A 27,141-nucleotide genomic window follows, 5' to 3' on the forward strand; every position below is an offset into this window, starting at 1 on the left:
ATGAGCATGACAAATTCTCTTTTATCATTTATTATTACAAACGTGATATTTTTATAAGTTCCTTTTTATATACATGATCCTCTATCATTACTCTAGAATAGTTTGTATTTAGGCAAATACTCTTAATGTGATTTAATATAGTTAGGCTAATATCAGTTAAACAAGTAATTATATAAAAGTTGCGTGATAAAGTGGAATAATTATGGACGGCGGAAAGGGTAAAAAAAAAGTTAATGCAAAACGAACAACTTATTTTTAAAAACATGCTTAAATACGAAACAGACCAGCTTAAAACAAAACCAACAGCCTCTTTTACAAAATCAACAGACACCGATGCAAAACCAAGAGTCATGCACTGAATAAAAGCTAGATGGCGTGCAAAGAGGTATCAGGTGATATCGTACCCAGGAGGAATCGTAACCTGGGGAAAACGTGCCCTTGAATTACAGTGAATGTTTTAATGCGTGGACCCAGAGTTTATTTTCAGGAAGAAAGGAGGGGTCCGAAGGATATTTAGGTGTGCCAGGGGTTGTGGTGGTCCGTGCCATATATTCGGTAATATTACTATGTAAAGTTATGAAATTTCGAAAAGCGTTGATTTTGTCCTAATTTTAATGCACTTTGATTTTTTTCAAAGTGCGTTGCCACAACGCACACTTAAAAAAGCACATGAAAATAGGTACTACGTGCAATGTATGTAGGAGAAGGCGAGATTTATATAAAAGAGAATTTGATTTTCTTTGACAACATTTTGCTGTTTAGAGATTGCTCTGCTCTAAAGCTAGACGGTAATCTTTTTTTTAGTAAACTATACTTGTTAATTGTATACTCATTAGATTTATGAACATTAAGAACTTTAATTGATTCTTCACTGTTTATATTAATAAATTAAAACCATCTTCCTTGATTTAGTGGTTATATTTTAGAGAAATTTCCTCATTTTTACATGAAGCTATTTTTATAACTGATTTCATTGAAGATGATACTATCTTTAATTAAATTTTTGCCACTATTTAGTGCACTCATACAGTTTACATTACTCTCTCAAGGACAGTAATTTCTTTTATATAAAGTATAAACCAAACTCCAGATTGATTCGAACTTTCTATAAAACAAGCGCGTTGTTTCTTTTTCCAAAGAGTTGGGCGGTATACCCTTTAAAGTCTGATAAGTCAAATAACAGACAGTCAACTCGCTAGACCTCAAATCAAATTGTATCATTTATCTCATCACTGTCTATTTCACATCTATTTCAAAACCAGAGTGCACTCCATTATTGAGCGTTTTGCCGTTTTGGTTTAGGTCAGGAAGATTTGCATAATATCTAGCTTTGAGAAAGTTTCCAGCAAAGAGAAAGTGCGTCTATGCTTGATAGAAAAGAAACACTAAGAAACAAAAAAACAAATCAGACTAATTACGACAAACTATTAAAAAAAGGATATTTTATAAAAATTTTATGTCTTTGATGTTTTTAAATTCTGAACTATTTATCGATTTTGATTTCTATATAACGATTGCCTTCTTAAATAAAGGTCTAAATGATAGGATATGACAAAAGAATAGGGACAATTTATCTGCTGAAAAGATGGTGCGTGTGTAATACAATTTGGTAAAAGCAATTGTCGTCCCAGGGAACTTGATGTGACCTCTGTAATGGGTGCGCTACATCATCCGGACTAGTACAGATGCGATCATATTTAAAAAAAGTTTTGAAAAGTTGTGCATTTTCATAATCCCTTTACACGGTATTTTTATAACAGAATTTCCGATTCCTGGAAACAAAACAAAAAAGGCTTTCTTTTGTGTTTCATGTGGGTATGAAGGTAGCTAGCATTCCAGAAAAATAGCATAACCCGCGTAAGTGGGTCATATAGTTTTCTTTGTATTTTTCGTATGAAACGAAGTAAAACTCATCTATTATAATTGAAGTTAATTAACTAAATAATACATTTGAAAACGGCTTTTTAAAGTAAAACGAATGCGTGTACTCGTACTTGAACGTCGTATTACTCGATGGCTTGTCAGTTCAAAACTATAATCGATTTTTTTTAAAGAAATAGAGTAGAAAATACATTGTAGATGTTATTATAAATCTGTGATACTGCTTAATTTATATGTATTTTTTCTTTAATTTTCCACATGTTTACCCAGTGTAGTAAACACCGGATGCTGAAGGGGAGTACAACGTACTTTATTTTGATAAAAAAAAATCGATATAGGGTTTTTTCTTATAAGAACAAAATTATGGGACGTAGTACGAAATTCTTCTTTATTTGAGATAATAATGTATTTCTATCATAAATGAGAAACATTGCCTTTAAATACGCATTAAACGTTTTCAAAAAAAAAATCATATGTCCCAAAGAAAGCGGGGGGGGTTCTGACCCCCGGAACCCCCCCCCCCCCCTCTGGATCCGCCAATGTGTTGGAGGGAATTATTGTTTACTCAAATCGAGTAATCCGATTTGCAATAAATTTCAATTTTATCTTCTTCTTTTTTTAGTCGGCGTCAAGAAAGTTGGGGAGCAATTCGTTTAAAAATGGGGGGTTTTCTGCATAAGAATATAAGAAACATGTTGATTGCTCCTCCGTTGCTAAGTGTTTGTAGAAGTAATAACGAATTGTAATTTCGACGATTTTTCATTTGAACCAAGGCATGGAGATAATACATTGCAGCTAGAATAGTTAAACTCATATTCCATTCTCCAAATACATTATTTTATTTGTCGTTTATGAAGGAAGAACTTTTGTATGAGTATGGCTTTGGGGCATGGATTATGATCGTGAGTTTGAGTATACAGTACCTGCTCAACTTTACCATAGATAATTTTAATCCTTATTTCTGGACATCATCCAAGAAACACACGTAGTTGTTGTTTATATACAAATCTAAAAAAAAAATTGAAAAGGAGACACTATTTAAATTTATAAATATGTTTGTAATTTCAATTTTGCGCTGTATGACAGATTTCGGTCATTTGAAGAATGATCTGTAATAATAAAATGACCATGAAAGAGAATATACTTTGAACTCAGAATAGTCCACTCTCAGTTGGGTCAAATGTTATTATCCTCAAACGAAATGCGTCACAATCCAGACCTATCATAAACTATATTTTAACTATTTCTTGCGTTAAAACTTAATAGAAATTAGAGATTTTAAAAGATCTACAGAAAATACGCTAAATACATGTACTATGCTTGTCTGTTAAAGGGGTATTGTCTAAGCTAAAGATTCAAATTCTATTTTCTTAGTTTTAATGTTTAGAATGCATTACTAATGGCGTCAAAGGTCAGCCAAAATTGAAGTAGCAAGCGAGATACAGAACTCATAATTGTTATGTCAACAGATCTCGTGCCATGCTTTGTTTTCACATATAGATTCCTGAATACATTCACAACATAAATTAAACATGACGATAGCTTTTTTTAACATAACAAAAATATAGAACTCTATACCTCGCTAAAACTTAACAACTAACATTCAAATTTTTTGCAGATCATTAGAAATATCTTAGTTATGGTAAACAATAAAAATTAAAAAACACAATTTGGAAATTACAACTCAAAGCTTGTCCATGTCCCATTAAGTTGAGAAAACGATAAACCGGTTTAGTAAACATGTTCCACTTTCTTAACCTTAACCAACAAAGAAACAATTTTTTGACTTTCTCTGACAACATTGCAGAAGTCCATTTGCATCCATAGGCGTCGGAACCGGGGGGGGGGGGGGGGGGGCTAGGGGGGGGGGGGGGGGGCTTAGGGGGGTTAGTTATACCTAACCATTAGAAACATAGCATGATAGAGGGTTCAGCCCCCCCCCCCCCCTACTTTTTCTCGCAGGAAAGATTATTGTTCCCAACTTTACCTTGAAAGATTGAGAAGTTGGATTCAGAAGCATACTAGCCCCCCCCCACCCCCCCCAAAAAAAAAAAAAAAATTGGGTAACTAAGTTTATTTTTCTTTTGTAAGTATAGGTATACTCCCCCCCCCCCCCCCCCCCCCCCCCCCCCCCCACGGATTAGGATTCCATGATTTTGGGAATAACTTTTTTTCAATATTTCTGAGGATTAGTCTAGCCCCCCCCCCCCCCCCCCCACTTTCAATTTGCTTCCGACGCCAGTGGCATCGGACGAATAACGGCGGTTTCTTTAAAAGGGTAAGATGGTTGTGATCATCTTAAGACTATACTTATCTCCTTGAGAAGAGGGGCTCTGTCTAAAGATAAATTACAAGAAAATGTTCATATTTTAAAAGGCTCAAAATAATAGTTTGTGGCCAAAACTACTTTATTCCAACTTTCAAGGTAGATCTGATCGGTAATTTGTTGCTTTTGGAATGTGGAAATTGTACTAGAAATTGAAAAAAACATAGGCATCGTGAATTTCTTCAGATAAATGGCGAACTACTAGTATATATAACTGTACTTAATTTTAAAGCATGTATGTTGGCTGTTGTAAAGAAAGCGAACAAAAGGATCGGTTCTTTATAATCTCGACCCTTGCCAGATACTAAATTATTCTCGAAACATATGTAGGTTGGCGTCACTGTTCTTTATTGTGTATACACAAATCCATTTCGAAAATGTGGTTAAAATTGTGAAAGATCTCCATTTTAAAATTCATATAAATCTAGCAACGTTGATTAAAGGTGGTTTTAGTTTGAAATGCACGAAAACGTTTTATGCTAGATGTTTGAATTACTAGGATTATCTTTACAGTAAGAAGGATTGTTCATGCACTGACCGTTTATTAAAAAAAATGTCATTTTTGTAAGTTTGCTTTTGTAATGTATGGGACGGTTGCTCTTCTGTAGAAATTAAGAAATTAGAAAATGTACAGATATACACGTATAGCTACTACATTTTACGAAAAATTAAATTGAATAGCCACCAAAATATCATCAAATTTTGAAAGAGGTTTTCGAATCTCAATATAACAGACAGAAATCAGTTACACACACACACACACACACACACACACACACACACACACACACACACACACACACACACACACACTGTACGTATCATTTCAAAAGGGAGGAGGTGTGTGCAGACTATAATCTTGACACGAAGAGTGGGGAGGGGGGGGGGGGGGTAGTGGGGATAGTGGAATTTTTTTCAGGGGGGGGGGGTGCAATTTAATTGGTTATTCGCCACAAAACCAGGCTAATCATCTTCAAAATATATATTATCCATCATATTTTACTTTACCAGTTAGTTTTTTTTTTAATTGCAAAGTTAAGTGGAATTTTTTTTCAGGGGGGGGGGGTTGCAATTTAATTTTTACATTTTATGTAAATATTTGTGATAGAAGGTTCCTGCCAAAAGAAGGAGGGGCTCAATGGTGCCGAGTTAACAAGGTACCAATATGAACCAACCCTAATCGCAACTTCTCTGGCCTTTCCGGTAGAGATCGGAAAAAATTCCGAGTTCTGCCGGAGAGGTCCGAGAGCTTGCGATTGGAACAATGGATCCGTCCCTGTTCTTAAGGTTCCTCTACAAACCATCCTAATTAAAATTAGGTTCGCGTGGAAGCTTCCATGCTATATTAGTTCTAATTTTAATTAGATTGCTCAACAAACCAACATTTTATTCGATGGATCAATAGAAAATCTTTTTTGAAATATGATTCCACAAAGCGGAGATCAATATCTGCTTTAAGTTATTTTATATGAATTTTTTGTGGTTTTTTTCAGTGAAAATAAAAATTGTAATTATTTTATATCTTCTTAATCTATGGATAAAATTTAAAGAAAAACATATAGTCACATAAAGTACTTACTAAAAAATGATATATTTTACAAAGAAATTGAAACAAAAATGAGAATTTAAAAAAAAAAATAGCTGTTTTATCAAATTTGATCTGATTGATTGAAAAAAAAAAACTGATCCCGATCAGAATAATTTAAATTAAAATTTTACAAAAATACTTCCGAGCCACCTTAAAATGTTCAGATTGATTATCAGATAAACTTCTATATTAACTAACAGTACAATTATTATATCCAAGGAAATCACAATATGATGAACAATGTGACCTGTAGGCTGTACATGTAGGGTATTACGAAACGTCCGAGAACGATCTATCTATAACATATTTTGGACGCCATGTTTTTCAGCGTTGAATTCGTTACTCTCACGTTTTTTCTGTAACATTCGAAAGAATTCATAGCATCTGCTACAGAATGTCGGAGAAAATAACAACAAAGGTGATTCAAATCACCAACATTGCACCCAATGCCACCAAAGACCAGATGAAAACGTTGTTTGGGTACCTTGGGCGCATTGATGAATGTAAAATGTATCCTTCGAATGAGTAAGTTATACATATGAATTCGTTTTTTGCAAATCATATTTCATAGATATACTTTTAATGATTTGAGATATAATCTAGATTTTTCATATAATCTCTCTCTCTCTCTCTCTCTCTCTCTCTCTATATATATATATATGTGTGTGTGTGTGTGTGCTGGTCACTTCGCCCCAAAACCTAAGCGCCCTATGCACGAGCGCCCCAAATTTTTCGTGGTGCGCCCCAAGTATTTCTCACGAGTGCCCCAAATGTTGGTTTTTTTATGATTAAATTTTTTTTTAAATATGAGCGCCCCAAATTTTGGCCAAAATCACTTTCACTTACAGTATATTATTATTAATTTGAATGATATGAACAAAATTTTCCGAGTGCTTCGAATGGTTAATCATGATTATTTTTTTTTAATGAGTGCCCCAAAATAAGTTTCGTTATAATTATAACATTATGAATGTAAATTGCAATTTTTTTTCAAGTGCTACACAAACTGCTATTCATGCTTGATTTTTCGCTATATTTTATTTTAATAGTATTTTTTTTTTTAGTTATAAGCTTTTAATAAATAGATTTTTTTGAGAGCCCCAAAATAAATTTAGCTATACAATATTTTGAATATCATGGGCGCCCCTTATTTAAACAAAAATTACAAACGCTGACAAATATATTTCAGGAAACGTTTATTTTTTTATATACAAAGATCAAAGCAGGAGCACCGAAATTGATATTTATCAAACAATATGGCACTTATTTGGGGCGCTAAGATGTACATTTAATGAGATTCCATTGAAGATTAATAAAGACTAATAAGTAAAACCATTTTGGGGCGCTCGTGAAATTAATCCAAACTTGGAGACAAATACCCGGTACACCAATTTTGATTTTAGTTCAAAATCGAACAATCTAATTTTGGGGCGTTCGTGTAAATAAAGCATATTTTACGCAAAATTGAGATTCTCAGGTTTCAAAATAATTATAGCCAGGGCTGTCATAGCACTTTTTGGTACGGGGACGGGTCCTCCTCCATTGGCAATATTATCGACATTTTTTCCTAAATTGTGAAAATTTAAAATACTTTTATATGTCATTAAATGACTTCTGTAATTAGTACAATCTTTTGTTCACTTCTTAATTAAAGTTTTACAGCTAGCTAACATGATGTTCTCAGGAACTAACCAAGAGTTTCAGAATTATGAAGAGGCCAATTTTTTAAAATTTTATTTATACATGCATGTTGATTTAGATTTTTTGTTTGAAATTTAATAGTGGTCAGGAAAATAAGACATATTTTTTTCACATGATTGATACATTTGATATGCATATTTTTTTTTAAATCAAGGTATTAACCCACAGACAAAAATAAAAAAAACCAATTTTTCAAAAATATTATTAAAAAAAGATTAAAATCAAATTTGGAAAAGGGAACCAAATCTAGTCATGTGGAATTTTTATACTTTATTTCATAAAAATATCTGCAATATCTTATAAGGAAAATTCTGTGTATGTTACTGACATCTTGTGTATTTATGGGTATTAGTAAAACCCTGTGACCCAATTACAGCCGTAATGCAGAAGACCTGTTTACGAAGTCTAAATTATTTCATGATAATCTAAGCATTTACTTGGAAGGCCTATTATCTAATTACAAGATATCAACCAATGCTACTGGCTGTCATCACAATAATTTATAATCATCCTTTATAAATTTCTGAACACTTTCAAATGCATCACTCGTAATGCCTGAGATCTATATCACACCCCTCTCTGGCAACCTCGGATGTTATATTACACCCCTTTCCGTTAATTATCGGTTATCATGACCACAGGCACCTGAATTTTTATCAATCAGTCGCTTAATAAGTCATATATCGAAAAATTCTACCCCTACCCCCTCGTCGATTCAGGCTTCAATTTACCACATAAATCAGATATGCCTACCAGTTTGCGTGTAACATTGAGTCTCCGAGTATGACATCAAATAGTACGTCAATGTCAACTTGGTATACATACAGCTGGTGCAAAAATTCCAGGGAAGTTAATCTAAGTTAATATATAGACACGGAGCGATTTGTAAACAATATTCATTCATCACATGATTTTATTTATTCTTTCTTTGATATTTTCTATAAGTATTCTACATTAGCCCTCAGTCGCTGACGGCTCTCGGGCTGATATACAGCGACCTCGGGCTAATATAGGATGCTATATAAAAATAAATAATAAATAATTAAATGTAATAAACTATATTAATCACATGTGTGGTGTATTTTACCTGTGTGATAAACCTTTGCTATATCAAACGGGTGATGCTTTATCAAATACTTCCGGTCTGAACTATTTTTGACACAGCCTCTCGCTTCAACGCTTCATTGACCTATTTTCGAAGATTTGCTAGTACTTTCAACATAACTATATCAACTACAAAAATTGATATAAAATGGATTTTGTCAAAGGCCTAAATTAAAAATGAAGGAAAACACTTAACTGCGTAGCAAAGGCGTCAGAACCAGGACTATTGGAGGGGGGGGGGGGCTCAAGGAGTTCATCCTGACAACGCGATGAAAACAGAGTGTACTGCTAGTGTTTATATACAAGAACTTACCGAAATAATGTTTCATAAGACTTTGATTCCACCACCAGTAAGCATCCTTATTCACTATTTTCAATCTCGAATTATTAGGCTGGTGTTTGTGTTACCACAACTGTTCCTCGTTCGAGTCAATTCAAACTAACGAGCATTCGCAACTTTGTGTATGTCAACAAACTTGATTATTTAAGTCTTCTGATCAGTATTTCCATTTAATCAAATGAATAAGCTTTTAGAAAAATAATTTAGAGCTAAAAAAAAATTTCAAAGTTTATTTCAGTGAAACTTAACGTTAAAACAATTAGATTTATCTGAGAAATGACATACTAAATTGTATTGCGTAAGGTCACAATAACCGCATAACACAATGTTGCATCATCGTTTTTAATCTTTGAAAAAAATCAATTTGAGTCATATAATGGATCGACCGTCTCAAAAGCTTCACAAAATAAATCAAATTGTATTGGATAAATAGAACATCTATAATTGTGTGATTTTATATTTGCTTTATCCAACTCGTTGAAATGGTTATATTCGCTCGTCAAGTCTCGCGAATATATACCGGTACACCATTTCAACTCGTTGTATACATCAAATATAAAATCACACAATATATATATATATATATATATATATATATATATATATATATATATATATATATATATATATATATATATATATATATTTTGAAACACAATAAAATCCACAGTGGTCGGCGAGTTATAGATAAAAAGTAAAAAAGAAAACAAGAAAAACGTTCAATATAGCTTAAGCGCTTTCATTTTAAAATCTTCAAAAGCTATATAATGGTAACATAGTAACGTGATGTCAAAAAACTTGAATGTTGAACGGCAATGTCTTTTATGACGTCCTAGCTAGATTAGCTTAGCGGAAAAAAATAATATGCAACATAGTAGATAATATACGATTCAATATGATTATTACAGACAGTTCAATTTGCGTTTAAAAATACGGATGAAATGTTTTTCTTTTTCTCTTCTTTGAACATTACTGTCACTCAACAGTTTGTAAAAACGGAAATATTTTAATCTGTTTATTGCCGCAAATATCCAAATGCTCACTTAACGGTATCTGTCAATATCCCGGGGTGTTTATATGTTGTTTATGCACACACACACGGGCCCGAAGTGGATTGCTCGTTTCGCTAATATAGTACTAATAAACAGTTTAAAATATATCCGTTTTCTTTTTTACTTTTTATCTATATATATATACACATGCACACACACACAAACACACACATACATTTCACACCATCTAATCTTTACGGAGATACAAATTGACTAAACTGAAATGACAATTTTTTCAGATTACCTGAAGGTGACACCTCTACCAAAGTGTGCTATGTGAAGTATGATGATTCAGTGAGCAGTGGCATTGCTCTCCATTTGACCAACACTGTCTTCATTGACAGAGCCCTCATCATTGTTCCAGTCATGGATGGTAATTACATGCAGTTTATTTATTTGGAACAGACTTAAATATTATGATTATTAATGTAAAGAAATTCTTAGGATAAAAACAGAGGTGGTAGATTGCTAATGTTGTCAGTGATTAAATATGATAATATTAGATCTGTCCTTCTCAAAGTCTCTGATATTAATAAGTAATATTACTAATAAACAGGACGTCATAGCCTGAAATATAATTACCCTTACTATAAATATTTAGATAACAAAGAAGTAAAGAACCTTAACTCTTCCAACAAAAATATGCAATTTAATATAATAAATTTTTTACAGGAAAAATTCCTGATGAAACCACCGCCCTCCAGATTGCACCCTCTGCCATTGCAGGCATGATTCCTGGGACTCCTAGCTGGCCTAGCAATGTTATAAGTCAGGTAAGTACAGTTTGTGTTTCTGTACTTTTATCAAAATAGAAAATGCAAAATTTTATCTTCATTCTTACAATATCCAGAAACAAGACATGATATACTGGAAGCCAGTTTTTATTCCCAGCAATACACAATACACTGGCTCACAGCAACTAATTTTTGTGATAAAGATGTGAAATAAGATACCAGAAACATTTGTGGACGGGTTTGCATGGAAAAATATTGGCGACATTGAGGCTCTCATGAAAATTTCTCTCATGCAAATCAAGGTTGATTTGCAGTATTATACTAGATAACTTTTTTACACATTACATATAGAGTAAAATATGTGTATATTTTATTTTTATGTTAGATGACTGGGACAGGACTTACACAAATGATCACTACTCACGACCCTAAACTGACTGCGCTGGGCCTTCTCCAATATCCTCCACTACCAGGGAACACAGATCCAGCTAAAATAGAGGAGATAAGGCGCACCGTGTATGTGGGAAATCTGGCCAAAAATGTAAGCACCCATTGTTATGATATACTCCTATACTTTTATTAATTTAATGATGTCATAAGCAAAAAAATGAAAATATTAAAATTTTAATGAGATGGTGAAGTATAAGATTGTATTAAATAAAACATATTCAAATAGCAACTAATTTTTGGAAACTTATAAACTTAAAAAGAATACCTCATTTGTTAATTTACTCATGGCAAGTATGTCACTGATATAAAGGTGTTTATTCTATGACAGGTGACTACGGAGCAGCTGCTAAGTTTCTTTTCCCAAGTTGGAGAGGTGAAATATGTCCGAATGGCAGGGGATGAGAAACAGCCTACAAAAAATGCATATATCGAATTCACAGACCAACGCTCCATCTCCACAGCCCTGACTTACAATGGGGTCATGTTCCAAACCTTGCCCATCAGGTACTTCAGATTCTTCACAAACATTGGATACTGTTTCTGATTCAAAAATATGTCCAGTTTTATAATGATTCAGAACACACATACCGTATTTTCCCAACGACTCGTCGATGCGGACGACTCGTCGAATTGCTCATTTTTAGCCAAAATTTTAACAAAATCCTACGATACGTCGTTTCAGACCATACGTCGATCTTATCACTTCAAAATGGCGTATAAAACTGCAGTAACATTATCAGTGTATGATGCCACGATGTCCCCGATATTGCTACCAATTATTATTAATGATTAACATTCAAACAATTACACTTTATACTTAACGTTATGCATCATATTTTCAAATAACGGCAACATCTACAAAGTCGCTTGCATTTTAAACAATTCCCAATATCGCGTGTTATGCAAAATTAAACTTACTTTGTCAGAAATATTTTATTCCCATGCATTAAAATAATTATCCACTCTGACTATTGCCAGTGTATTCGCCAATACGTAACCAGCCACCTGTTGACTCGGCGCGTGGTCAATGTTTGTTTAACAATTTCCGGTGTCATAGGCATGCACCTGTCTCGTGTTGGACTTCAAAGGGGGATCTCAAGTGCAGAAAGCTTAGCAATTACTATGATTTAATGAAATTGTTTACTTTGTATCCAGTAATGCAGTTACACGCTTTTGTTTTACATAGACACTGTTAGAAATAGATCGATCATTTGTACGACTTGATAATGACGATATACGACATAAATACGTTTCCTAAAAAAATTATCTAACAATAATCAAAGAATTGGACAAAAATTAATCAATGAACTATAATTACTCTTATAACGGTACTCTTTATATACACAGGGAGTGAAATTGCCGAAAAAATCTCAGCCTTAGGGCAAGATTATTAACACAACCTGTGTCAGCCTATTGTATAAACAGTAGTATTGATAATTGCCCATTACGTATTTTAAGATTGAATTTGACCATAAAATATTTCTGATTTATACTTTCCACTAACAACTCTTTACTAATAAAATAATTAAATTTAAAAAACACCCCCGGACCTACTGCAATATTTTCATCTATTCAAATTTGGTTTCAATTTTACTGCGCAATGTTTTCTTCCTACTAGTGATACATAGACGATGTGTTTATACATTGACGATGTGTTTATAAAAACAGAACGGTAAAACTTTTAATTGATTAAAGACAATGTACCATTTTTTAATAACTGTTATTACATGTATTATGTATTTTGGTGTTAACAGATGAGTGAAAATGATAATTATTAAAGATGAACAGTGAATTCAACAACGTAATTTTCAATCACACAGCCAACTCAAGATGATTAAAACCAAGATTTTTAATGCTATTTTTAACAATTTTCTGACCTCGAGCCTACGACAAGTCGAACAAGACGATAAGTCGGGTGCTCTGCTTCAGAGAAAAAAAAATACCGACTAATCGTCGGAAAAATACGGTACATTCAGCTTTTACAGTAAAACACAGTTACAATGGATGTACTTGAACAAATTCAGTGAAATCGGTTTCATACCCATTATCTTATTTTATAAATGAATGATAAACAAAACGGCTATTAAAAATTAAATTAAATCAAAATTGCTCATCCCTGACACTTTGCTATAACTGTGTTTTATCTGCAATTTAAACAAATTTAGTCTGATTATGTCATGAAAATTAAAACAAGTTTTTTAGCTCACCTGAACCGAAGGTTCAAGTGAGCTTTTCTGATCACCCGTTGTCCGTCGTCCGTCCGTCCGTCCGTCCGTCCGTCCGTCTGTCCGTCTGTCTGTCCGTCCGTCCGTCTGTAAACTTTTCACATTTTCAACTTCTTCTCAAAAACCACTGGGCCAAATTTAACCAAATTTGGTACAAAGCATCCTCAAGGAAAGGGGGTTATAAATTGTAAAAATAAAGGGCACAGCCCTTTTCAAAAGGGAGATAATTGCGAAACAGTAAGTATAGGGTGCATGTCTTTAAAAATCTTCTTCTCAAGAACCACTGCACCAGAAATGCCAATATTTACACAAAAGCTTGTATATATAGTGAAGATTCTAAATTGTAACAATCGTGACCCTCGGACCAAAACTGGGGCCCCAGGCGGGGTTCAAAGTTTAACATAGAAATATATAGGAAAATGTTTTAAAAATCTTCTTCTCAAGAACCACTGCACCAGAAATGCCAATATTTACACAAAAACTTGTATATATAGTGAAGATTCTAAATTGTAAAAATCGTGACCCTCGGACCAAAACTGGGGCCCCAGGCGGGGTTCAAAGTTTAACATAGAAATACATAGGAAAATGTTTAAAAAATCTTCTTCTCAAGAACCACTGCACCAGAAATGCCAATATTTACACATAAGCTTGTATACATAGTGAAGATTCTAAATTGTAAAAATCGTGACCCTCGGACCAAAACTGGGGCCCCAGGCGGGGTTCAAATTTAACATAGATATACCTTAGGAAAATGTTTAAAAAATCTTCTTCTCAAGAACCACTGCACCAGAAATGCCAATATTTAGACAAAAGCTTGTATATATAGTGAAGATTCTAAATTGTAACAATCGTGACCCTCGGACCAAAACTGCAGCCCCAGGCGGGGTTCAAAGTTTAACATAGATATACCTTAGGAAAATGTTTAAAAAATCTTCTTCTCAAGAACCACTGCACCAGAAATGCCGATATTTACACAAAAGCTTGTATGTATAATGAAGATTCTAAATTGTAGAAATCGTGACCCTCAAATCAAAACTGCAGCCCCAGGCGGGGTTCAAAGTTTAACATAGAACTACATATGAAAAATGTTTAAAAATTTTCTTCTCAAAAACCACTTCACAGAAAATGCCAATACATACACAAACGGTTGTATATATAGTGAAGATTGTAAAAATAGTGACCCCTGAACAAAAAGTGGGGCCCCAGTAGGGGTTTAGATTTTAACATATATATAGGAAAATGTTTTAAAATCTTCTTCTCAAGAACTATAGTGCAACTGTTTGGGATATTACTATGCATACATGTACATCCTTAAATAATGTAGATTCAAAAAATTGTAACTCCCGGACAATTGATGGGCACCAAGAGGGGTTCAAAATTTAAACATTTTAAAAAACATAAAGGAAAAGTTTGAAAATTTTCTTTCCAAGAACTACAATGTTTTAGTTTGTGGAATTTCTACGCCTTCGCTCATATAGATTCCTAATTGGTAAAATCGTGACCCCCGGACCAATACTGGGGCCCCAAGATGGGGTCAAAGTTTATTATAGAAATATAAAGGTAACGTTAAAATATCTTCTTCTCGAGAACTACAATGCCTCAATTTGTGAGATTACTATCATGCATACAACCTTGGATAATGAAGGTTCGACAGTTTTAAAATAGTGACCCCTGGACTAATACTAGGGACCCAAGATGGGTTTAAAGTTAAATGTAGAAGTACCGGTATATATGGAAAATGTTTAAAAATCTTCTTTTCGAGAACTACAATGCATCAATTTGTCAGATAACTACGTAAGCACCCTCAAATAGTGTAGATTCGAAATTATAAAAGCTGTGACCTCAATCTAATACTGGGGCCCCAAGAGGTGTTCACAGTTTAGCATAGAAATATAGAGGGAAAATGTTTTTCTAGGGAACTATAATGCTTCAGCTTGTGAGATAACTATGCAAGCATCCTTAAATAATGTAGATTCCAAATAATTAAAACTTTAGCCCTGGACTAATACTGTGGCCCCAAGAGGGGTTCAAAGTTTAACATAGAAAGATATATTGAAAATGTTTTTAAAAAGTTTTTCTCGAGAACTATAATGCTACAGTTTGTGAGATTATTATGCAAGGATCCTCAAATTGTGTAAACTCTAATGTAGTGGAACCAAGAGTTATCTTTCTTGATGTTCTGTACAGTCTGAGAGTTATTTCTCTTGAAGTGGAACTCTGCTACGTTCAGTTTTTCAGGTTGTGTACGTGCGGTCCTACCGCAGTGCTACACATTTTCATTCCTATGTTACTGTTTATGTTGTTCAAGCCAACCATAAACCTCGGACCATAACTGGGTCCCCAGAAAGGGGTTCAATGTTTAAAATAGAAAAAGCATATGCTACGAAATGTAATGTTACAAGGAACTGCTGTTCAGGTGAGCGATGTGGCCCATGGGCCTCTTGTTTTTCTTTTCACAGTGTAACTCATGCCACAGCCTGCATTATTAAACCAATATCCAAGACGCAGGAAGCTGCCCAGAGAGAGATAGAGGAAGCCATGAAGAAAGTGAAGGAAGCTCAGTCATTAATCACAGCAGCTGTCGATGAGCCAGGTATGTAATGCTTATATGAACAAGACTGGTTATGCATTTATGATCAAGAAAAATGTATGCATTTAGTTTACATTATTATTACTAATTCACAAATACTTATGTTTTTTCTTTTTTTAGGTCACCTGAGTCACTCAGGTGACCTATTGCAATTGGTCTTCGTCCGTCGTCGTGCGTTGTGCGTCGTGCGTTAACAATTTTACATTTTTAACTTCTTCTTGAAAACTACCAGGCCAATCGTTACCATTTATGGTGTGAAGCATCTCTATGGTAAGAAGAATCTAAATTGTGAAATTTATGGCTCTACCACCCCTGGGGTGCCACGGGCGGGGCCAAATATGCAAAAAAAGCCAAATTTTCAAAAATCTTCTACTCTACTTCCACACATGTGAGGAAAAAACTGAATGCATGGTTATGATGTCCATGAGGCCCTCTACAAAAATTGTGAAATTTATGGCCCCTGGGTCAGGGGTTCTGGCTCTAGGGTGGGGCCAATATGGCCATATAGTAAAAATGTATTAAATCTTAGAAAATCTTCTTCTCTACTACCATATATATTTGTTAAAAACTAAATGCATGATTATGATGTCCATGAAGCCCTCTTCCTAAATTGTGAAATTCATGACCCCTGGGTCAGGGGTTCAGGCTCTAGGGTGGGGCCAATATGGCCATATAGTAAAAATGTATTAAATCTTAGAAAATCTTCTTCTCTACTATCATATATATTTGTTAAAAACTAAATGCATGGTTATGATACCATGAAGCCCTCAACATAAATTGTGAAATTCATGACCCCTTGGTCAGGGGTTCAGGCTCTAGGGTGGGGCCAATATGGCCATATAGTAAAAATGTATTAAATCTTAGAAAATCTTCTTCTCTACTCTCATATATATTTGTTAAATACTAAATGCATGGTTATGATGTCCATGAGGCCCTCTACAAAAATTGTGAAATTTACGGCCCCTGGGTCAGGGGTTCTGGCTCTAGGGTGGGGCCAATATGGCCAAATAGTAACAATGTATTAAATCTTAGAAAATCTTCTTCTCTACTCCCATATATATTTGTTAAAAACTAAATGCGTGGTTATGATGTCCATGAAGCCCTCTACCTTAATTGTGAAATTCATGACCCCTCGGTCAGGGGTTCAGGCTCTAGGGTGGGGCCGATATGGCCAAATAGTAAAAATGATTTAAATCTTAAAAAATCTTCTTCTCTACTCCCACACATGTGGGCAAAAAACTAATTACATGGTTATGATATCCACAATCTCCTTTACCTAAATTGTGAAATTCATGGCCCCTGGGTCAGAGGTTCAGGACATGAGGGGGGGGGGCAATATGGCAATAAAGTGTTAATGCATATAATGTTTAAAAATCTTCTTCTTTATTCTCACACATCTGTATAAAAAAAACGACTAATAATTATGTTTACCAGGAAGTCCTCTACTGAAATTTTAATTTTCATGTCCCCTGGGGTATGGGTTTTGACTCTAGGGCAGGGCCAAAATGGATGTATAGATGTTAATGCATATAACGTTAAAAAATTATCTTCTTTACTCCCACACACCTGAAAGGAAAACTAAATTCATTATTTTGTAGACCAGATCTTTTAGTTTTTCACCAAAATTATAGGTTTCACAGTTCTTTTTGAATTAAATGTGGTTGTCATTACAAATTTATAATTTTTCTGCTCCAGTATGAAACCTAATTAATTAGATGCATATATGAGACTCCATGACAAGTTTGTGTATTGGATATATGCTACTCAGGTGACCGTTAAGGCCAATTGGCCTCTTGTATTAATTATCAGGTGACAGAAGTCGTTCTAGATCGCGCTCAAGATATCGAAAAAGATCTCGCTCAAGGTCAAGGAAAAGAAGTCGATCAAGGAAACGATCAAGATCTAGAAAACGGTCAAGGTCACGACGGTCTCGATCTAGGAAAAGGTCAAGGTCTAGGAAAAGGTCACGATCAAGAAAGAGATCTGTCTCACGGTCAAGGAAAAAGAGATCAAGGTAGATTTTAAAAATTAACAGCAGAAAGAAAAGTTTTCAGTTTTATAATTATTTTTTTGTTGATTAATTGAATAGTGAAGTGTTACCTCTTTTCTCAATAGCAATAGATAATAAATAATTGCCACAGAATATTAAGCGACACAGCTGGGCCTGAGAAACTATTTATTAATTAAATTTCTTTCAATATAAGATATGAAAGTTACTGTGAGACAATATAATTTAAACAATTTAAGAAAAATATGTCTCCTCAGTATTTAATGAAACATGTTGAAGGTTCTGGTTCTCTTTTCTTTTTTCAGATCACGTAAACGATCCCGATCCAGGAAACGGTCTCGCTCGAAATCCAGAGGCCGTAGTCATAGATCCAGATCAAGATCCAGGTAAGGATTTATCGAGTGATGTTTTGTGTATCTTGTATTGCTTTTTACACTTCAACCAATTTATGTATTATTAGTACACACATATACATGTATCTAAATGTTTCATGGAGGGACTGAATAAGGAATTGTTTAAAGAAACTGAGACAGTGAAAAACAGTTCATTTAACTGAAGCCAAAAATTAAAAATTTGAGAAGTCATCAGAAATGATAACTTTATGCTTGAAGGAAAAAAAAAGATTAACAAATTAAGAGGAAGGTGCCATATTATATGTCTGTGTAGTGAAAAATGATTTGAAATACTGTCTCTTTGTTTACAATAAAGTGATCAGAAAGAAGTGAAGAAGAACTTGTCTGTTATGAGGTAATTATAGCATGAAATAACAAAGCAATAGACGTTGTCAGCTTAAGAATAGCCCCCAACACTTTATGCTTTTAAAAATTGTATTAAAATCACTTTGTAACTTTTTTCTTAAATTTTTTTAAAAAGTTTTAGAGGGATGAAATATTCTGATTTTGTGTTGTAGTGTTGACTATTTATTAATATTTCATTTTAAAATATGCTTCTGGAATGAAGGAGATTAGAAAAATTTATTTTTGAGACATTGAATATAAAATGAACTCATAGATTTGAAAAACGTGAGATAGAAATTGACTATATATATATATGTCCATTATTTTGGGGCAATGACCATGCCAAAATAGGTTTTATTCTTGCATAATTTGAAAATTAAAATAATATGAAGTGCGAAAACTCTTATTAACAAAAATGTTGATGTTATTTGGTTTTTCATCTTATATTTCAAATCAGAAGCCCGAAAGATAGGCCAAACGGCTTTCCTAAAAGGTAAAACATGGCCCATACATGATCATTTGCCAATAATGGGTCAGATTACACTAGATGGTATTGATCAATGCTTCTTTTTCTGCCATATACCATTTACCATGCTTGAGTTTACTACAACTTAAATTATCAAACAAAAACATGACATTTTGGGATTCATACAATTTTGTTCCAATTTGTATTGTCTATTTTAATGTTAGAGTCAGTAGGTTTAAGATGAATTTATTGATTATATTCATTAGCTAGTTACATTAGTTATAAGACTGTACATGTACAGTACACTCTGTCAGTATATTCCCACTTTTAAATCATTATTTGCTTAGTTCATTTTTTCGGAAATTTACTAGGGTACATGTACCAATATACCATTATGCATTGTAGTTATTTTTTTATTATCATTATTATTAGAAAAAAATGTAGAAGTTTATTTTTTGATCATTTATAAGTTTGTGACTGACTGTACAAATTTTGACAGGCTACTTCATATACACTGTAAACTACATATATTACACTTTTTCATGCTGTATTTCATTTATATTTCAAATCAGAAGCCCAAAGAAAGGGGCAGATGGCTTTCCAAAAAGGTAAACTGCTATCACAAAAAGCAACTTTTTGCTGTTTACTTACACAAACAATTGTATTTCCCATCTGCTTTTTCAGGCAGTGGCATTATTTTGACATTAAACTAAATACAGCTTCAATTTGTAATGTAACATAAGATTTGTTAAAAAAGAAAGATGCTGACACTTTTGAAAGAAAAGATTTGATTTCCCTTAAGCACCTCTCACAAATTGGGAATACATGATCATAAATGATCTAATGTTGGCTTTGTTTCCACTTGAAGGGGGCCGCTGAAGGGCCAAACCATCTTTCCCATCAGGTAATATTAGGGGAGATATCAACAACAAATATCCTTTCTATATCCATTGATCAAGTAAATTCCATGTGCCACATTGACCAAAGTTGTATGCCATACTTTTATGAACCTGGTTGATAGAATTTATGAATTATCGTCCCTCGTGAAAGAACAGTGTATGGTGGTTTTGATGTACTTTTTAAAAATAGTGGGACTCGCCGGTTTTTGCTCTCTATGATTTATCACTTCCTTTTGTATTGGTAGAATTGTTTTGCCAAGGGATATTTGTTGGAAAAGGATTTTTGTGTTGTATTTCATAAGGAAAAAATATATGCCTTTGAAATGTGCATCATAATCTGGCATGCATGCATACGTTAAAATAAAATTCAATTGAATAGGAATGACCTATTGTTATTGGGCCAGCTACTCATCTGCAGTCTTAAACAAAACTTTTTCATAAAATGTGTACAAATTGATAATTGAATATGTTGTGCATGAGAGGCATACAAAAGACTATGATGCATATTACACGAATGAGGATTTCATTAGCTAGATTATCTCGGACTCCACTGTGGCATCATTTTTGTTTAAGACACTTCATATACAGGTTAGTTTAATGCCTACTGATTTCTCTGTTTGATTTCAGGAGAAGGTCCAGGACCCCTCCAAGAGCTTACAGCCGTCGATCAAGATCAAGGTAAAGTGGAAAATACCGGTAATACTCGATAATGTGGACGAGTTTCAATGTGGAAACTATAATGTAAACATCCTGTCATGTTTTTAAACAACTTCATAGATTTTGATTAAATGGACTTGTATTACAATTCTGTACTTCCTGAAGCAGTTATTATTATGGAATCACTGTATTCATTAGTGGTTGTAGATTTAATATATCTTAAATTTATAGAGACAACATTAAATGTTTACCAAAAAATCAGGATTGTTCGAACGTTTCACTTCTATTGTTAACATGTAATAATCTTTGCAGTGTCTTGTAATACATATTTACCAATATTCTCACACTGTATACTTTTTATTGCAGAAGTAGAAAAAGAAGCAAATCTCCAGTGAAGCGTCGTTCGCCCGAGACTCGTAAGAAGTCGCGCTCCAAGTCACTCTCACCACCCCGACTGGAGAGAGAAGATTCCAGCGTGAATGTGGACGAACCGGAGAGAAACGGCTCTGAATCCAGGTGTGTTGTTTTTTCAATGGGTGTGGAATGTGAGGCAGGAATGTTTAGATAATATGTAGCAGTTATCACATAAATATTACATGTACATGGATGAGAGTTATCTTTTCAAAGAAATACCGTATCTGCAGGAGTAGACTATTCTTACAGGGTAGTGGGTAGTTTATTTTCTGTCCTGTGTTTCTGCCTTGCACAAATTAGGCTTGATAAGTTTCTCTGAATCATGGAAATTCTGAGTGAATATTTTGTTCATAAGTTGACTGAGCCGAAACAAAAAGCAGTGTAATGAGGACAAGGGCTCAGTTTCTTCTTTGTCCACAGATTTTAATGTCTATCTACAAATGTAATTTTACAATAACAAATCAAGTTTTTCCAGCTTGAAAAAGTATTTTTAAGTAACTCTTTTTTCCTATCTTAAAAATATGAAATAAAACATAACCATAAAAAAAAAAATAAGTGAAGAAGAAAACTATAATAAAAAAGATTAGAATGGTATTTTCTGAAAGCTTCATATGAAAAACAACGCTGTATTTACTAAGTAGGTTACAAATCAGGCAATGAGAAGAGTGGTTGTTTTAGAGCTTTAGTCAATGTACAGGATTCTTATGTCGTGGGCCAATGCTCTAACTGGCTGTTTTTTGTTTATTAGTCCACCCTCCATCTGTGAGAAATCATTAGCAGAAAGGTAAATTGGAAATGCTAGATCTTACAACCTTATGTTCTGAAGCTGCTCTGTAGAAGTCTCTGCTTGCTGTGTCCTCTCCTATCTACACATTCTCTATCACCTGGTTCAATCAATCTCTGCTAGTTTTTATATGAAATGTTTGACTGTTTCTCAATGCATTAGAATTTTAATGTACATGTATTGTAAAAATTACATCAATGAAAACATTATTCAGCACATATCATGTAACGGAACATTCTCCGATGTAACCTTGCTGTAATTAGAAATAAACTATACCAAAATATGTATTGCTAAACACATATGCCAGTGTATATATATGTAACTGGTGCTTAGAATTGTCACAATACCTGAAAATTCCTGCAACTATTCATTACATTTTTAATATCTCAAATTTTTTTAGTCTAGAGATATTTGTTTTTATTTTCAAACTACAGCAAGCCCTTCATATCTGAAACTTGATCATGTATGCTATTTTCTTTCAAGGAATGTTCTAACCAGTACATGTATTTAGATTTTTTTTCAGTGTTTTGCAGCATTTTCTAGAAATATATATACATATTATATATCAATCCACTATCTTTACTGAAAAATGAGCTCCAATGCATGTGTAATTTATTGATTTTATTGATGTTTACAATCTATACACACGTACTTAGTCTTACTGGACCAAGATAATTAGATCACCTCACGGTGAACTTGTCATTATATAAATTTAGCTTGAGTCTTACATGTACTTTGAGTTCTATGTACCCTGACTAACATTTTCACAATTAATGGTGTGTGTAAGTGTGAATTGAGATGTGCATAATTAAGAGTGATTTCTGGTTGAGCAATTAAAACCTGCCCCCATTACTTGTACATGTAGCATCACCAGACACCTGTCACATTTTGGTCAGTAAGTTTGATTTTCTATTTGAATAGTGTCACTGATGCTGTTGGAGATTCTGTTAAACCAGAGAAAAGGTAACGAGCTTCACACCTGACTGTGGCACTTTGCTTTAAGGGGGGAGGGGGATGAGTTCATTACGTAATTTTTTGTTTCATTTATTCATAAAAATAATTTTTTATGTCAAGAAGCTCTGCAAATTTTTCTTGTTTTGCCTTGGACTTGAACGTCTCACCTTTAGATTAAAAGGGTCACATGATTACTGTTTCTATTTCTATAGTCGGCATTGACTCAGCAAATAGTAAAAATAAAAAATTGCAGCTTAACTTTCTTCAGTTTATTTTAATACAAAAAGTTTTGGTCCTCAAAAAAATAAAACACTTATTAGGTTTATTATTGATATATGAAAATATGTTAATAAAAAAAATGTTGATAAATTACATGTACATAGAAGACTTAGCTTTTCTTGCCTTCTATGGACTTTATCAATGCAACACTATTCCATAGACGGTAACAAACCTAGTTAGTAATTATCTCTTCAATCAAAGTGAAGATTTCAAATTGTGATATACATGATCATCTCATGAATTACAAAACTTTGAAACAACCAATGGAACAGAAAAATGGCAAAGTTGTTATGTATTGATCATGCAGATTAAGTGCATGCTATACTTTAACCCTGAGTATGCTTTTAATTTTGTGTAACAATTTGATACATGTGATATCATATATTTATATACATCATATAGATATTTACACACATATAACAGTTTGTATAATTACAGACCAATGATTGCATGCTCTTTTTTTTGCTATCTTCTGGTAAAATGTAATGTTGAAGGATGTACCTAGTACTGAAATATTGACTTTGATTTTGCAGGTCACCAAGTGAAGCAAGGAGCAGGTCAAGAAGCCCCAAGAAGTCGGAGAGCCCAAGGCGAAAACCATCTCCGAGTCCCAAACGTCAGTTGGAAACTCCCAGGAGGAGCCCTGCACGGCGTTCTACCAGGAGCCCAAAACGACGGTCAAAGAGTCCAAAGCGGCGCTCTCGAACCCCCAAACGTAGATCACGTACGCCGAAGAGGCACTCCAGGAGCCCCAGTAGGAGGGGTGGTCGGAGTAATAGAAAGTCACGCAGCCGAAGCAGAGGGTAAATAGATCACATTGTTTCAATTCAATACAATCAGTAAGACACTGGAACTATCATGTTTTAATTTGAAGTTATCATTCTCAAACTTATATTTCCTTAGATTTTATCATGTAATACTTTAATATTGATTCATACATGAAAACTGTCTCTAGGAGTTAAATGACTAATTGCAAATTTGTAAATATTGGATTATTTAGAAATCTGCCATAAATTAAAATATGATCATGAATACTGGAATACATCAAGACTAGCGGTTTCAGAATATACTGGTACTCTTAATTCCTTATTTTACGCGATTACTTAATACTGTGATTCAAACACTTTGCAACAAATCACAAAAATATAAAAATATTTTCATCAATTTAGTTTACATACGTGTGTGAAAAAATAAAATTGAGATTACCGTATAAAATCCCCAAGATGTACTTCTTGTGATTTTATGCGGGTATTAATTCCTTGTGTATAATTAGGAATCTACAGTACTTATACGCAGAATAAAACCAACCATAATTATTTTCGTTTTTCAGACGAAAAGCAAGCAAGCGATCTCGACACAGTCGTAGCAGATCCAGAAAGCGCTCCAAATCCAGGAGTCCATCAAAACACAGGTAATGATACCTCGAAGATGGAGAACATTGTTATCACAGAGATAATATCCCATATAAGGTTAATTGATGATACAGATTACTGGTTTATATTTAGATGAAAATTTAGTGAGTTTAAGAAAATCTTCAGTTCATCAACAGTATTATCTGTTATCTATTTCAGGTCCAAAAAAGAAAAACGCAGAGACAGGAGTCGTGACAAGGATGAGAAAAAGAAGAAGCACAGAGACAGGGACCGCGAGGAGAAATCCTCAAAAGAAACCAAAGTGGTTCGAAATTACGATGAGGAGGAGAAGCAGATTGAGGAAGACCTCAGCAGTGGCGATGATGACGACCGTCCATCTGGCCCTCCCCGCCCTGCAGATGATACAAACCTCCAGAGTGTTGATATGGACATGAGTGATTAACTGTTGATGATCAGTCTTCATTGGCATATAAAAGAGGCCTTTTTTCTCTTAAATTAGACATTTTGTTAAAGGCAAATTTGAATGAGGTGTAAATGGACTTGCATTGAAATTTTGCGTTGTCTGTGACATATTTTGTCCTTATTGGAGCTGTGTATGTGGTTATGCTTTTCTTCTTTTTTATGCATTGTATTATATGAATATACATTTAGGATATTAAAGTAAAGATTTTTTGTATATTATATTGTACAACTTTCATTAATGGTTAAGTATCAGTTTGCAACAAACTATCAATAAGACAAAAACTTAAGTGATTTTATGCTTGTTTTAATACTTTATAGCTTAAATCAGTTGAAGAGAAGGATAGATGTACAGACTGAATTGTACACAATAAACTATAAACTTTGGACTCTTTAGATCTTGTTTTCTGATTGTGTGAGAATGGGATGTTCACTCTTACATAATTAATTTCTACTGACTAATACTGAGTCTGTTCACTAAGATTAATGCATTCTCCATCATTCACTAAGTTCATAAATTTCTATGAAGGGGGGTAATTAAGAAGTGAATAAATTTTAGCTGTTCAGTTCTTCCGAGGGTCAACCAAAAAATACGAAGACAATGCCGCTGTCTAACATACATTTTTCATTAAAGTCATTCTTAGCAGATTAATTTATGCAACAATACATGTACTAATTTTATTGATATACAAAGTTTCATTCCTTGTAGCTTGTTTTGTTTTGTTACCCGATTTTAAAAACAGCATATTTTGTCGCCAGGGCACACTGTAACGTTGAAAACTTGACATCAAGATGACGCACGCACAGTTAATAGAAATATCCAATCTTTACACCACCCTGAGTCTTGTGCTTTTCACATTGTAATACATGTACTTCTTGGAGAAAATAGTTTATTTATAGTTTTTAGCTCACCGAGACGAAGTCAGGGGGAGCTTATGCTATACCCTCGGCGTCGGCGTCGGCGTCCGGACCTGGTTAAAGTTTTTGTTGCAGGTCCTGTATCTAAGCTATTACTTGTCCTATCTTCACCAAACTTGCATGGATGATGCCTCTGGACCTACTTATGGACTTGAAAGACTTGGATGCTGAATCTTAGTCCTAAATTTCAGATGCTGGAGGAGGTTAAGGTTGTTGGACCAGGTTAAAGTTTTTGTTGCAGGTGCCCTTTGATAGCAATATCTAAGTTACTGCAGGTCCGTACTTCACCAAACTTGCATGGATGGTGTGTCTTATGATACTGATGCACCAGACAGGCTTAAGTGCTGAATCTGAGCTATAGGTTTCGGATGCTGGAGCAGGTTAAGGTTTTTGGAGCAAGTTAAATTTTTGTTGCAGGTGCCCTTTGATAGCAATATCTAAGTTACTGCTGGTCCGTACTTCACCAAACTTGCATGGATGGGGTGTCTTATGATACTGATGCACCAGGCAGGCTTGGGTGCTGAATCTTGGCTATAGGTTACAGATGCTGAAGGAGGTTAAGATGTTTAGAGCTGGTTAAAATTTTTGTTGCAGGTTCCCTCTGATGATTATATCTTAGTTACTACTTGTCCTAACTTCACCAGACTTCCATGGATGGTGCGTCTTATGATACTGATGCACCTGACAGCCTTGAATGGTGAATCTGAGCCATAGGTTTCGGATGCTGGAGGGGGTTAAGGTTTTTAGAGCTGGTTAAAGTATTTGAAACAGGTGCCCTCTGATGATTATATCTTAGTTATTACTTGTCCTAACTTCACCAAACTTCCATGGATGGTCCATCTTATGATACTGATGCACCTCACAGGCTTGAATGCTGAGTCTGAGCCATAGGTTTCAGATGCTGGATATGGTTAAGTTTTTTGGAACAGGTCACATGTTTAATAGATAATAGTACTATTTCAAACTTGCATAGTTGATTAAACTGTAATAGGAATGAATCACAGAGAAAGCTTCAGATGCAGAGCTTGATCTCAATTATCAAGGATGCTAAAAAATATATCTTAGTTATTACAGGTCCTAACTTCACCAAACTTGAATGGATGGTGTGTCTTATGATACAGATGCACCTGACAGGCATGGATGTTGAATCTGAGCCATAGGTTGCGGATGCTGGAGCAGGTTAAGGTGTTAATTGCTAGTGC

At 34.2% G+C, this 27,141-nt stretch overlaps 1 protein-coding gene across 12 annotated transcripts; it reads left to right on the forward strand.

The window, feature by feature from the left end:
• The first annotated feature begins 6,095 nt into the window (after positions 1 to 6,095).
• On the forward strand, positions 6,096 to 25,408 carry LOC105335098 (probable splicing factor, arginine/serine-rich 7). 12 transcript variants are annotated; one of them, XM_066065457.1, is made up of 19 exons: positions 6,096 to 6,320; positions 10,232 to 10,365; positions 10,665 to 10,765; positions 11,112 to 11,267; positions 11,505 to 11,680; positions 15,861 to 15,994; positions 17,801 to 18,005; positions 18,305 to 18,385; positions 18,708 to 18,746; positions 19,194 to 19,229; positions 19,775 to 19,810; positions 20,071 to 20,106; positions 20,729 to 20,779; positions 21,125 to 21,274; positions 21,921 to 21,956; positions 22,878 to 22,919; positions 23,723 to 23,992; positions 24,520 to 24,600; positions 24,761 to 25,408. In XM_066065457.1, the coding sequence occupies exons 1-19, from the start codon at positions 6,190 to 6,192 to the stop codon at positions 25,002 to 25,004; spliced, it is 2,139 nt and encodes a 712-aa protein (XP_065921529.1). In that variant the 5' UTR covers positions 6,096 to 6,189; the 3' UTR covers positions 25,005 to 25,408. The 12 variants fall into 12 exon arrangements, with proteins under 12 accessions (XP_065921529.1, XP_065921534.1, XP_065921530.1 ...); XM_066065462.1 differs by lacking the exon at positions 22,878 to 22,919; XM_066065458.1 differs by lacking the exon at positions 21,921 to 21,956.
• Positions 25,409 to 27,141: the final 1,733 nt, after the last annotated feature.

This window comes from Magallana gigas, chromosome 7 (genome assembly GCF_963853765.1).
Source record: "Magallana gigas chromosome 7, xbMagGiga1.1, whole genome shotgun sequence".
Classification (NCBI taxonomy): Eukaryota; Metazoa; Mollusca; class Bivalvia; order Ostreida; family Ostreidae; genus Magallana; species Magallana gigas.

What these genes read in the sequence shown, in the direction of transcription:
- LOC105335098 (XM_066065457.1), top strand. Translation starts at nt 6,190, where the DNA reads ATGTCGGAGAAAATAACAACAAAGGTGATTCAAATCACCAACATTGCA. An exon ending in GAGAAATCATTAGCAGAAAG is followed by an intron (nt 21,957 to 22,877) that starts GTAAATTGGAAA and finishes CTATTTGAATAG; the next exon opens with TGTCACTGATGCTGTTGGAG. An exon ending in TCTGTTAAACCAGAGAAAAG is followed by an intron (nt 22,920 to 23,722) that starts GTAACGAGCTTC and finishes TTGATTTTGCAG; the next exon opens with GTCACCAAGTGAAGCAAGGA.